Here is a 14,566-nt window from a genome sequence, read left to right as displayed (position 1 = left end):
TGATATGGTGAATTGATTTAATATGCAAGTGGTGAAGGGACTGCTCTACTGTTATCTTCATGTGTTAACAGATTTTGGAGTCTGCGGTGTTTGTTTTCTCTCATTTATTATTATTATTATTATTATTGTAGGTATACTGTGTTACCTCCACGTCACCCCCTCTTGTTTTTGGTTGGGTGGTGTTGGTGCCCTGAAGAAGGTGTAAATGTAAATTGTAAATTGATACTTGTATAGCGCACTACTCACCCGCAAGGGTCTCAAGGCGCTTGTACGAATACCGCTGTGGAACCCATCCTGGCTTTCCCTGTGAGGTGTCCACTCCTGGGCACCCCCAAAGTGGAGGCCAGGCATCCTTAGCGTTGTGGGGGCCGTTGTGGAGATTAAGCAAGCTATTGCCCAGAGTTGCAGAGTGGGACTCCATGATTGGAATAGGCACCGAGGCGAGAATTATCAGGTCCGTGGAATTTTGAGCCCAAGACCCGCCGAGGCGGGGAGTTGAACACTGGTCCCGGGCTAGACCTCTGCATCAGGGTCTGCCGCTCTAACCATTGAGCCACACTTCTCCACAGGTGCACGGTGCCTGCCAGGTTTCACTTAATTATGCGTTGGCACATGATTGGAAATTATAACAGGCTAATAGGATATTAACTTGAGTTGATTTTTTTAGGGTGTAGTATGCATGAGGTGTGTGTAGTATGAATAGGGTCATGATTTTTTGTAGGAGAGAGGCGTGTATGTGATGTGGGAAGAGTTTGTTAATTTTGTTTTTGGAAATTGAATAATAGTGATAAATTTCGTACATGTTATGACCAAAATAGAAATATGTTCCGTTTGAAAATATATTTTGTGTTCATAAATATGCTTTGATAATATCAGTTGACTTGAACTTAAATATATTCATGATCAGAAGTGGTATAAAATGACTACATAGCAAACTTAGATTGTCTTTAGGGGAGGTGGATTTTGTCTTGTTTTGCTTTGTTTTCCTGTGCCGCTCCCTTTATTGGTTTCAGTGGGCCTCTAAATTGATTCATGACAGTGCGAGGTTGCTGCAGACACAATGGTGCCACCTTCTGGCACGAGAGAAGCTGCTGTGTAAAATTCCTTCGCGAACTATACACAGGGGCAACGGGAAGAGTGAGATTTGGGACTGGTGGCCAGCTAACTGATAGCTTTCTAATAGAAAAGGGGGTCAGACAAGGGTGTGTGCTGGCCCCTTTTCTATTTACCTTGTATACTAACGGATTAGAGGCTACAATGTTAGAGGGTGCAAAAGATCTTCCATCAGCCGGTCGTCGGCAGATACCAGCTCTATTATATGCCGACGATGCGGTGATCTTAGCCCGAACCCCAGTCCAACTCCAACGGATTTTGAACAAGTATTTCTCATTTATGGCCAGCCTGAGTCTCAAAGTAAACATAAAAAAGACGTACGTGATGAATGCTGGCATAAAGCGAACAAAAACCCAAGAGTATCTACGTGGATAATTTACCCCTTGAAAGAACGGAGACATATCCCTATTTAGGGATTTTAATTGCCGAGGTGTTTAAGTGGAGGGAAGCAGTCAACTCTCGTAAATTAGCATTTTTAAGGGCCGTTGGCGCACTGAAGGCTTTTGCGCTTCGGCTAGGTAAAAGACCTCCGGCAGAAATGCTAAAAATATATAACGCAAAATGTCTCAGTATTGCGACCTATGGAGCAGGGGTCTGGGGGGGGGGGGGGGGGCAAATGTAGATCAGCTTCAAAAAATTTAAAACTCTTTCCTAAGGTTCTTGCTGGCAGTCCCAAAAAGTACCACGACATATGGTTGTCATCTTGAACTTGGTTTGGATTATGTTTCAGACATTATTAAAATCCAACCGGTCATGCTGTGGCGAAGGATCTGGGCAACGGAACAATGTCATCTCACGAGAACTATTGTCCAAGACTGCTTGAAACTCAACAACATGAGAAAGATTAGATGGCTGGATTACGTTAAGACATTTCTTGCGGACATTGGATATGCAAGATTTTTTGACGACCCCCCCTCAGTAATAGACCTCTCAAAAAAAGATTTAAAAACAGTTTGTTTGTCTCATTTGTCCCAAATGCGTTTACTAAGTGAGATAGGGAAACCAACTGTGCAGCAATGTTTATTAATACAATTTGTTCCCACCATCCAACCGTACCTACAGTTTAATTTAAATTACTATGGAAAATTTTTGTTGACCCGTTTTAGGTTCAACATGTTTCATCGTATGATTTCTTTTCCCGCTCAAAATGACTGGTCTCCCAATCTATCCCCTTGCCCTTGCGATTCAACATCCTCACAATCTACTATTCATGTCCTTCTTTTCTGTAAATTTTATGTTTCACCACGGAGATGGTGGATAATACCACTTTTGAAGGTTCTGAAGATGCGTCAATGTCGTCCAGCTTATCTGGCCTTGCAGTTTTTGGAAAATGAACTTATGACAAAATCTATAGTACATTTTCTTAAATTTTGTGTCAGACCTCGAACAAATTTGTGAAAAATGGACCGAATTGTTCAACGTGCATAAGAATACTGGTAAAGAAAAGCTTTTAATTATTTGAAACTTAAAAACTTTGAATGTTTTATCCTTTTTAACATGTTTTTTATGAACTTTTATGGTCTTTCAAAAATAATGGAAAACCGAATAAAGATGATTTGATTTGAATAGGGTCATGATTTTTTGTAGGAGAGAGGTGCGAGGTTGCTGCAGACACAATGGTGCCACCTTCTGGCACGAGAGAAGCTGCTGTGTAAAATTCCTGATCCAGTTTGGAACCTGGGGCAAATTTAATGAGGAGTCTGTGGATAAAATTATCTCTCAAAAACGAAATCTAACGTATTGTAATGGCATCCCAACAATTCGGGATAAACTGCAACGAGAGAGGGTGTTTAAAAGGCCAACTGTTAAGCAAAAAGTACATTGCAGTGTACGCTGTAAATAAGGTGTAGGGTTCCCTTAGAAGATTCACTGGGCTTTGATTCGCCATTAAAATAGCCTACAATTCTTTAGTTTACTGTATGAGTTCTCACGGGACAACACTAGAGATGATGCAACAGAGAAAAACAGGAACAATGCAAAAACATTAGGAATGCAGTACCTAGTGCTTAAAAAGAATATATATATATGTGCAGGCACTCAATATCCCACAGTAATCTGTTCACTAGCGAGAAGTGCCCGTATTAACTATGCTATACTACTGTTGAGAAATATTGGCAGACTCTCTTGTAAAAAATAAATAATTCATGTAGTCAGTCCACATTATTACCTGCCCAAATTTAAAGCACTGGCCGTACCACCTCAAGATAAAAATTTCCATTCAGCAATTAGACAAATGAAATCATCAATGTGACGGGGTGGCATTCATTACCATAGCTGGCATGTTAACTCAATCGCTGATGTTTCAGTTTCCCCTATGGCTTTAAGATCAAAATAGTCAAGCCTGGACGTAGTACAACGCAAAATATTTATCCCCAAAAATCCACTGTATGTGATAGCATACAAACGTAAAATTCAGGCATCACGTGTGGGCTAACAGTCTCATGAAATGCAACCAAATGCACTTAGGAAGCGTGTTTAACGCACAATCCAATGAGCAAACCAGACCTTTCTGATATCTTCACCAACTCGGAAAAAGATGACGCATTCACGGCGGCATGACATTTAGGGTATCAACACGCAAGAACACAGAATTAAATACGTTAATAATTTCCTAAAATATTAATATGGCCAACACAGCAGACAGATCTAGGCGCCCCACCGACAAAATGTGTCAGGCAACCCTTCGTCGGGGAACGTGTAGCAACTCGGCACCGCCCTCCAATCGGTGCAAGTTCACTGTTGTTACGGGATTACAGTGCGCTTGGCATGCCAATGAATAGGCAGCGCCATCTCACATTGTTATGCAACTGGCTGTCTGGAACGGTGGCTTGCAGGCGTCCTTTCTTCAGCAAGTGCCAAGTGCATGTTTAATCAATGCTACATCACGCTCGCGCGTGCAGCCGGCGCCGCCGTCCCCGTGCCCCTCGGATGAGACTGGGTGATATGCTATGCCAAGCCCAGAATCCCGGGGACGGTGAATGCAGGTGTGGGGCGCTCCCAGGACTGGCGTCACGGCTCAGCCTCGTGCACGCATTCCTCAGCGTCTGGGGCTCTATCGCGGAGCGCGCGAGCTACAGTTACGAGGCGCCGCGAGTCGCATCTATGGGCGGCTGACGAGAAACCGAGCACGGAGGCTCGTCGGGAGGGACCGTCGACACGCAGCCCCTCGTAGGCAGCAAACATTTCAGAGCGCAACCTTCGTTCTCCATTGTTTCCGAGCCCCGCCAACAAGGGACGTGCACAGCTGTTTCAATCAAAACATTCACCGCGAGCGAGAAGGGAAGCAAACACCTGTGAGGACGGGCCCCTTTTAATGCCGGAGATCGATACCACAGAGCATCATCCTTCACTCGCGCTGCCTAAATGGATTTTTGATGTATTGGGCTTTTTTTGTGAAGTATTTGGTAACCCAGGACAACCCGGTGCTTCAAAGACAAAGGACAACGGTCTTCGGTGTACGTTTGCTTTTCTCCCGCGCTCGGTGGAAATAGCAGCACTCCATGAAGAGAAAGGGCTGCTTCACCACAGTGTTGGGGACTCGGAAGCATGCCGGATGCTATTTTATCCCTCATGCACTGTAGTAGGGTAAGGAACGTTCGCCTTTTCTGCGCGCCCACAGAAGCGATGCTAGCAAGAGGAAGGGGGGGGGGGGGAGAGAAAATGTCAATTCATATTCAGAAGCTGTGTATTTTTCAACCGCTTGAAGAGCGAGCAGGGAGAAGCCATTAACGCTAAAATGAACGCTGAGCTTCTCGAGGCGCACATGCGATGGCGTCTGACTGTATTCTGGTTATGCTAGTATTCTATACTTCATGGAAAAATGTGCCTACTAATCCATACATGTCGGTAAATCCACTTAGAAAAACCAAAGGTGGTCCACTTATTCATACACCTTTATGGAGGAGAAATGCAGGGTATGCACTACTAGCGTTTTGCAAATTTCATGATCATGCTTTAATCAACACATGTCTAATTGGAACATGCTCTTCGGGTCAACAAGAGACTGCTCTTCAAGTGGTAGGGTAAGGGTCATGGAGCACACGACACAAACAATTCACACATTGAGGTTGCATGGTGAGAACTAGCTATATGCAGACTTATATATATATATATATATATATGCAACACACCGAAATAAAGGAAGTATTTCATGTTATGTATGTAATGCTGTGATATGCATTGAGAATATTAAAACGGGTGATGCATACATTTCTGTATTGAGCTACAAAGAGGAGTGTTTGCACGGTTAATTTATTCATTTCCCCCTCCCTCATTCTTCCAGACAGCTGCTAGAACTCTGCTGAAGGTATTTTTGGGAAAAATGGTTACCTCCGCCATCACAGTAGCAGAAGAAGTGAGGAGACGGGAGGAGAAGGACGAGAGAGAGGAGTCGATCTTGGCGCTGTTGGGTATCATTGGAACGGTGCTGAACCTGTGTGTGATTGTCTTCGTATATGTTTACACCACGCTCTGACGGCATTCCAACCCCCGCACTGGTCATCCACAGGGAATAACAGCTCGCCACAAAACAAACTCGGACCAGCATGGCCCCCGAAGGGACAGTGCCAGGGGATGGAGCCTCAAACACATTCCTGAGACAAGTGCCTAGTGAAGGGCGCTTTATCAATGGCTGAAAAGGAGATTTGCCGTTTTAAGAAAGACAGATTAAAGAAGGCCAGTGGGAATATGTATCTATTAGAGCTCAACAATGGAAATGCAAAGGCTATTGTACTACTGCCAATGAATATGCAAGGGACCAATAACATTAAATATAAACAACCGGTATTCTAAGACAATGTAAAATATGTTTTCTTAAGGAATATAGATCCTATATATTAATATATTTTATGTATCGCCAATCTCCATTTAACAATTGATGCTTTCTACTGTTGCAAGTATATGCTGAAATTAAGACAAACAATTTAATCCAATTTTTTTAAACAGTTTTTTTTAAGTACCTTCATATCCTAAGATGTAGTGGTGATTCTTTCATAAAATGTGTATATTACTGCCAACCATTTCATAAATGGCTTACGTAGCATCATTATATATTTCACCTAGTGAGTATAAGCTACCCTATAGCCTTCCACAAGAAACCAAGCGCAGGATCAGTCTCAGTATCGAGTCCAGGTAGAGGAGCTCGATCGCTGACCAGTCACGGAAGCCACAGAATCAGTGTACAAGAATTACCCAACACCTCCAGGGCATTCCTCCAGTCTTTGCATCACATATTCGAGGCTCTGCGATGACCATTAGATGGACAGTTTGGTTCTCAAGCAAACACTGTTTCACAGAACGGTTCAATTTGCAGGAAGAAAAAACACTGTGCTAGATAGACAGCAGGGAGTCCTCAAAAAAGTAATTCTTAACCCACTTTGACACCTTCATGGATCAAATCAAATCAGGAAATCGTGACGCAACATGCGCAGGTAAAATGACATTAATAATGGGAGCAATACCTTTCCAACAGCGCCTCAGTGTGCTGTCTAATAACGTTTGTTATACAGCCATGATTTTAGTCACCAATGTAACGTGCTTTTCAAAGCGTTTTACTATATATTCCTTTAAATGTGTAGAACGAAAGAAAATGCGAGGTCCTACATTTGTGGGCTTGCATCAAGTAGGTAATCCAGCAACCCTCAGCCCAGCCCTTGCTAAACCTAAGCATTCACATAATCAAGAAATAAGCAAATACAATAAAAATGGAAAAGTAATTAATTACTCTGCTTAGTAGACAAACCGCACTAATGCTAGCCGTCATTCTGAGACAGACATTCAACACTTGTATGGTAGATGGATGGGAGCGGGCACTTCGAGATACAGGTTGCTACTAAAATGTACTGGGGGTGTAGCTTAGGATACAGGCCAATAATAAAGTCAGCCATGCTTAGTCTTCAATACAGTGACAAAATACATTAAAGTCACCACCAACCCCACCTACAGGTTCTCCAGCCACACCCGAAAATAAAGCACAACAGTAAAATAACACTGAGATTTGTCAATAATTGAGGCTTCTTAATCTCAAAATAACAAATCTGAGCAATTGGAAGACTTGCATTTTTGGAAATCGGGGGCACTATATAGGTAAGCGGACACAGAAATGGGAAGAGTAGGCAAGAATGCACCAGGACACAGTGAATGGTGACAACAACCAATTGGTTTATATAGGTTTCCAAAAATGCTACAACATTCATAAGGAGGCATGAACTTACTGTTTTGAAATCCTCCATTAACATAGCATCTCTGACTAATGCAAATCTGAATACCACAGGCCATCAAGTCCTTGTCCACTTGAAAAAACTAAACAGTATCCAACTTAACTTGACGTTGAACTTTAGCAAATATATGGATATTACAAGATCAGCCATTTAAAAATATTTAATGCGTGTTACAAAACAAAATAAACAACGCGACTAGAAGTGTATACTAGTTTGAGTAGCTCAAAAGATCGACAGTTTACCTAAATTAGAATAAACTTGAAGGGGGGGGGGGGGGGGGTTGACAAGCCTAGGTGTATGTTTTACAGCTCTGTGCAATGTGGAGAAATCTTAAATTTTCTACCTGAACACACAAATCTAGGAGACCATAATTAAAGGCATTTGTGAACACAATTAGCTCCGTTTGGAAACCAAAAGGTGAAATTTAGAAAACACAATTACTTCAGAAGGGACACGGGCTACAGAGAATTAAGAAACATCAGTAACTAAGGGGCCAAAAGGGCATGGAACAGTTTACAAGTAGGGGTGTAGCTTGGTCAATAAGATTGGGAGTCAACTTCAGAGTCACGTTGGCATAAAATGTTGAAATACATTATGCTACAAGCAGGGCACATGACGGGCTTGCGTGGTAGTTGAAAAGGAGAGGAATGCGGATTGTTAGGAGCACAAAGTGAGAGAAACACAACATTTTCTAAAATAACCAACATTTTTTGGGACTTTCAAAACAGAGAGCGGAAGAGCGAGCGTGCGCCTTTTGTCTGTATGTAAAATATTCCTGGTGAAATCCCACAGACACCACACCATCCTAGACTGAAAGCATCTGTCCCTTATCAGAAAATGCATTTATTAGGGGGGGTGTAACTCCCCTAAGAACCCCCCCCCCCCCCACCAAGAAAGCCACGCCCCTGTCTACAAGATACGGAAACGAAGGTGTGTGTAGGAGCCCTTCACCAGACAGGCTTCACAAAGGCTATATAAAGTCGAGGAGCCTCCCGTCTGATTCTGGGAAGGATGGGATGATACAATCAATCCCTCACCTGTTCCACCAACTAGCTGTAGGCGGTGCTGTCGCTAACATTGTAAATGGAGATTGCGAATATGACAACGAGTGATGAGAACCAACCGAGAAACAGTACCTTACATTCCTTCTTTAAGTGACAAAACCGACTTGCCTATCGTAATCAATAAAAGCAGTAGCCACGTTTGCTCACGGTAAACTGTACATGAAAAACGAACAGAAGCATTAAACATTTTTAAAAATGATTTCGTTTTCAGCGCACTATTTTGTGTTTATGATGGTGAGTTGCAGGAATTAATCAGTTGCTATGCGCGAGATGGTGCAGGGCCAAGTAGATTTAACAATTTGTACAATTTATTTTATTTATTTATTTGCAAAGTTTTATATAGCGCTGGCTAGACCAGGAGGAATCAGAGCGCTTTACATGAGTTCAATTCCAAACATAAAAACACGCAGACAATCGTGTATGTTCCTCATTTGTCTCACTTGTTCTCATATAACCACAAAAGAACAGCACATCAGTCTTTCCCGATTAACGCCAAATGAATTATTTTTTATAGTTTCGCTCAGAATATGGTCAATTCAAACATAATATCCCGACCATTTAAGATTACAATAGTTCTACAATCGTTATATAAATTCCAAGCGTTTTAAGCTATGGAATACACAACGATTTGTAAACCAGGTGATGTGTAACAGAACCGCTTCCATGGTAAATCTGGTATGAACCCTTATGGCTCCTACTAATACTACAACACCCCTAGAAACAAAGTGATGGCTAATGTTTTGTTGAAGCTGAGCTTTTCCAACTACTGCAGTCTCATTGATCACAATTTCCACGTAGATCTGTTTATGTTAAAGGCAGCAACTGACACAGGCCATGAGGAGGGAGGGTGTGTTCCTGTGGTCCAGGTTCTTCATAAAAGCAGGGTGCGCACACCTGGCATGGCAGTTGTAGATGCACCTTTTAAAATGTAAACTAGCCTGCCCTGGTGCTCAAGGGATTAGATGTCAGCGTTCATTTGTTCACTCTCCTATAGCATGACGTTCATTCCACAGGAGCATCAAACATGCCCTTCCCAATTTCTGTATAATTTGGAGTCTATGTCTCTTACGGTTGTTATAACCTTATTACCTGGACACACCGATGTAACTTTAATACAAGATCAGTGCCCATCTGACACAACACAGTCAAAATTCAGACTCTGTTCTCCACTGAAGCATTTCACATTTAGAATAACCATGGCTGAGATTTGTAGAAATGCACTCTGGAGATTTTCAACAAGTGACTGAGAAAGTGGTCTGTTAAAGCACACAAGCACCATTAAACAAGAGGAACGTATATTTCTTCAGAACGCATATTTGTCCATCACACAACCAGGTGATCTTCATATTAATGGTAGTACCAATGAAATCATTTCAAACAGCTGGATTCCTGGTCGAAACACCAAAATTGCAGTATGGTCTCTCTTTCAAACAATTTAAATACAAAACCATCGAAAGCTACTACCACTGAAGGTAATATCAATGGTTTTAGAGTCAGATATTCTAGTTTTGTTCATTTAGAACTTGCTTCTAAGAGCACAAGTGTCCCCACTTTCAAACAACACTTCATTTACGGATCCTAGGGCTTTGCGTTGGCAACTAAAAGTACAACGTACTCCGAAACACTATATTGCCACTAGGAACTACCAATCACAGGAAAGAACACACAAAATTACTAACAGACCTTCAAGGCTTTCTGGAACTGCGCATTCACTCTACATTTCCGGCTGATCTGATAATACTTGGTTGTCTATCAAAACTGTGCCTATGGAAGGCCCCTTCATAGTGCTTTATGTCTCTGTCATTGGATTTGTTGCTCTTAGATTTACCCCCACACTTTTCTGTGCTCTCGTGGGTGTGGTGTGTCAGCTTGTGACTTGTGCGGCAGACAGCAAGGGAAAACGTGGCCAGAAAATATGACAATTTTAACACAGGGTTTAAGTGGAAATAAGGCGTTGTTTTGACAGTAAACAAACTAAGTAAGTAAAGTTTATTTGTTGATTAATTAAAACCATTACAAACAGCAGAGAGCAAATTCAGTTTACAACCTGTTTTAAGAAAAACGATAAAAACACAGAACCAGTGTGGAAAAGAGACTAGCCAACGCTCATATACATACTTAACTCAACTGTAGTAAGACGAATTGACAATGAACAATTTAGCAGCAGAAGTGAAGTAAAGTGCAACGAGTTGACAATGAACAATTTAGCAGCAAAAGTTAAATAAAGTGCAATGTGCGCTCTAGTTCCATATCAAATACTTTGGATGGGAAGCAAAGAATTCTGATAAAACCATTTTAAACTTAGAATAAAATTATTATACTATCTCCCAAACTGATTTGATGTACTTTGTCGCAACAAATTAAAAAATCATATGCTAGCAGCAAATATTATCTATAAAATGAGGTGACACATTTATAACAATTAAATAAAAAAATTTCTATAAAATTTCCCCGTGATCCCTAAAAGCATTTACTATTGTAGAGTCATTGACATTTTAGATAGCATTCATTATATGGATTTCATCGGTTGCAGTGTCTTCCTTATATAATTTTGTTTCCGCTATAAGGATATACTTGACAAACTGATGAACTAATTTAGCTGTAATACCTCTTAGACATACAATGATTGCAGTTCTGCACGTTCTTACTCCCATTTCCTTAAAAAGCGGTTTTAAAAACATCTTTCGTTCAACAAGCAGTTTTGGGCACAAAGTTACAATATGCTGTAGAGTTTCTTCATTCTTACCACATAATCTACAGACATTAGTAAACAAACTGTCACCCAATGAACATACCTGCAAAGGAAAGGATCAACATGCTCAGCTGAAAGCTGCCTCCAGTGCAAGTAAGGGACAGGGCAAGATAAGGATTTAAAAAAATAAGTTTGACTTTCCGTTTAGATATCAACATGGAATTATCTGAAGTAGCACAGACAATCAATTTTTGGCACAGTTTACACAGTTGTTAAGAAACCCACATCAGTCAGCATGAGAATCATTTCCTAGGGGGTAAGAGGTTATTACTAACCCTGGGCGTGGGTTGCGTAGTAGAGCTAAGCGTAGCTACGCAAAGTGCACTTCGCACGCTACAAGAACTGCGGCAGGGAAATGCTGTTCGCACTGATTGCAGAGTGCCAGATGCTTGTCCGCACTGTGCAATCATTGCTAACGGCATCTTGCACAGTGCAAGCAGTAATTTTCTGCCGCTCACGTAGATTTGTACTCGAGCGGCAGCTTTCTCAACGCGAACTGGTAGGTTCTCATCGCGAGCGGTTGCGAGCATACGTGACCACTAGCAATAAGAAACCTGACCTCCCCGCGTTGAGAATCTCGCCGCGAGGTTTATTTTCCACGCTTGCGATCAGCAACTTGATGTTGCTGATCGCGAACGAGGAAAGAGTCTTGCCAGGATGTTGCTTGCTCGTGGGTGCCAACTTGACGTTGAGGACTGCGAGCAAGCATAAAATTCCCGCTATGCGTTTTTGCACTGTGCTACGTGCAATTTACGTAGTGCATAGTAGCGCCAACTACGCATGCTCCGCGAGCATAGCGTAGTACTACGCCCAGGGTTAGTTAGTACTAATATTGATTTAAAAGCCCCCACGTATATGATATGATGAAGACTTGTGTAGCGCATGAATACCCGGAGGGGTCTTGATGCTGCAGCAATAGCAATGAAAAGCAGAAAATCTATAAATTACACTGAAATAAAACAACCACATATTCTCACACACATCCAAACAAGTCGATGGAGGACTCTCTTATCCCAAACATGTTATCAAAATGCCGGCTGGGGCTGCTGGCTTTGTGTTGACACCAAAAGTGGTGCCTCGTGACGTCATCTGAGTCATATAGTGCCCTCCCCTGTGCAACAAGGTCAGTTTTTTATCCCAGGCTTCGAGAGGAGTGATGAACTGACATTGACTGAGTCGTGCAGTACCAAAAAACGTAAAGTGGAATCTTATTAACGTTCCCTATAGCACATCCATCAAACGGGAGGCGGTGGGTAAGGCGAGGAATCTGCAGGTAGGTAAAATATCCACCAGAAAGATCATTACTACAGTTAAGTAACTTTTTCGTCTGATAGATATTTCTACCTACATATTCCTCACCTGTAGAACAGATTACAGAGCAATTCCGAGCCCACGCATGAGACCTGATAGATGGTTGGACAAGGAAATCCTGAAGAACATCCCTGGCATAGTGCCTGTCCCTATGCACTTCAGAATCCAGATAGTAGTGCTTGGAAAACGAGAACAGGGATGCCCATGTCACAGCCTTGCAGATCTATATGATAGGCCCCAAGTCCATCCGGAGGGACTTTCTTGGTCAAGGCAAAACAGGTTTTGATGCACAGAATCGTCCATCTTGAGGTGGTTCTTTTCTGTACGGCCTTTACCTTCATAACATTGCAGAAACCGACAAAGAGCATGTCATCCAGTCGTATGTCTTTGGTACGGTCCAGAGGGAAGTTGACCACTCGCATAAGATCCAACCGATGCAGCGGCTCCTCAATCTTCTTGTGGTTGGGGATAGAACGTTGAGAACATCAATCAACCACCAAGGCTTTGAGAGATCTCCACTGGCTCCCAAGTACAATGCTGAGTGAGAAGATGTGGCCTTACGGCTAAAGCGGTCGACCTCGAAGCTGGGGAACCAGATTAGAGTCTCTGCAGGGACGCTCAATATCCTGCGATTCTGGGCAAATCATTTAATCTCCCCGTGCCCAACAAAAATGAATGTGTCAATCTATAATACAACTGGTGCTCACGTAAAGCGCTCTGATACCTTTAGGTCAAGTTCGCGCTATATAAAAACCCAGGAAAAAAAAGACTTTACATTATACAAAGGGCAATTAATACAAATGGTCCTTCTTTGTAAATATATCTAGCTTCCCATATTTGCAAAGGAGAGTCCTCAGATGCTCTTCAGCTCATCTACTTAAGTTTCCTAGGATTCGTAGATCTTGCTGGGTTGGCCGTTCTACTTTCTTCCTGGCATCTAGAGTCTGGAACACTTTACCACTAGAACTGTACCTAATGGAGCAGGAACTCCCCTTTTGTAAGGCCGTGAACACTTGGCTTTTCTGTGACTAACTTTTTGTCTGTCTGGTTTTACCATCTATTGTGTCTGTTGCACCACTGGGAGGCCTGTGGGTAGCCATGTGCTATAGAAGACCACAAAAATAGAATAGAATAGAGAGGGTAATGGACTAACCCAGGTGGGAAGGAATCACCACTTACGGGAAGAAAACAGCTCTGGTTTCCATCACCAATTTTTCTGATAACAAGAGGTAAAAGTGGGTTGGAAACTAAGAGCATGTAACTGGCTGACCTGTCTGGCTGATTCAATTGCAACTAAAACACAGTTTTTAATGTTAACATCCCAAAGGGATTACTATGTTGAGGCTCACCCAAGTCCCCCTAAGAAAAGCCAACACTAAATTAAGGTCCAACTGAAGCACAACAAAAGGAGTAGTAGGTTTCATATTTGTCAACCTCATAAAAAATGCCGAACAATGGGGCACTTGAAAAGGAATGGCTGGTCTGGCTGACATAGAAATGCTAACAAGGAAGCTAAAAACACATTGACAGTTCCTACCAGACAACACCTCCGTGCAACAAGAGAGAGCTTATTGTAGGACCTGAAACAGTTTGATACCTGGTGTGCAGACAATGTGAACCTCTTGTGGGACAACGTTGCTCCATCTGCCCAAGAAAGCAGATTTAGTGGGGGGGCGAGGCACTGACAAGATGACATCTACCACCTGCTGTGGCAGCTGAAAGGAACTCAGATGTCCCCACTAAATGTCCAAGCATGTAGGTGGAGGCCTAAGAGACTATGGTGGTGAACCATTTCCCCCTAACCTGGAGAGAAGCTCAGGCTGGAATAGAAGTCTTAATGGGAGACTTGTGGAGAAGAGGAGGTCGCCTTCATATTACACCCTTTTGGCCAGTATGAGGCAATGAGAATGACTTGGGCCCGCTCTTGGGCAAATTTACTGAACCTGAGAAAGCACGGGTATGGGGGAGAAAAACATAATGCAGCAGAAAGATCTGCCTCAACTGAAACGCGTACCCAGAGGCTCCCTTTGACAAATGCTGGAGGGGACAGAACTGCTGGCACTGAGCATTTTCCGAAGAGGCAAACAAATCCAACAGAGGAGTGCCCC

General features: G+C 42.5%; 2 protein-coding genes across 5 annotated transcripts in view; one reads left to right on the top strand and one right to left on the bottom strand.

Annotated features, from left to right (window-relative positions):
• BIRC6 (baculoviral IAP repeat containing 6) overlaps positions 1-14,566 on the bottom strand; it is a 2,208,279-nt gene that overhangs the window by 291,679 nt on the left and 1,902,034 nt on the right. The gene's annotated exons all lie outside the window — the stretch shown is intronic.
• LOC144763286 (protein TUNAR-like) lies at positions 3,933-8,594 on the top strand. The gene is made up of 2 exons (XM_078648747.1): positions 3,933-4,698; positions 5,396-8,594. The coding sequence occupies exons 1-2, from the start codon at positions 4,660-4,662 to the stop codon at positions 5,585-5,587; spliced, it is 231 nt and encodes a 76-aa protein (XP_078504873.1). The 5' UTR covers positions 3,933-4,659; the 3' UTR covers positions 5,588-8,594.

This window comes from Lissotriton helveticus, chromosome 6, assembly GCF_964261635.1.
Source record: "Lissotriton helveticus chromosome 6, aLisHel1.1, whole genome shotgun sequence".
Classification (NCBI taxonomy): domain Eukaryota; kingdom Metazoa; phylum Chordata; class Amphibia; order Caudata; family Salamandridae; genus Lissotriton; species Lissotriton helveticus.
The sequence above is the reverse complement of the archived record's forward strand: the minus strand, read 5'-3'. Positions and strand labels throughout refer to the sequence as shown.

Bases quoted from the DNA above. Each gene is read 5' to 3' on its own strand.
- LOC144763286 (XM_078648747.1), top strand. From the start codon at position 4,660: ATGCCGGATGCTATTTTATCCCTCATGCACTGTAGTAGG. The intron at 4,699-5,395 runs GTAAGGAACGTT...TCATTCTTCCAG, and splicing joins CCCTCATGCACTGTAGTAGG to ACAGCTGCTAGAACTCTGCT.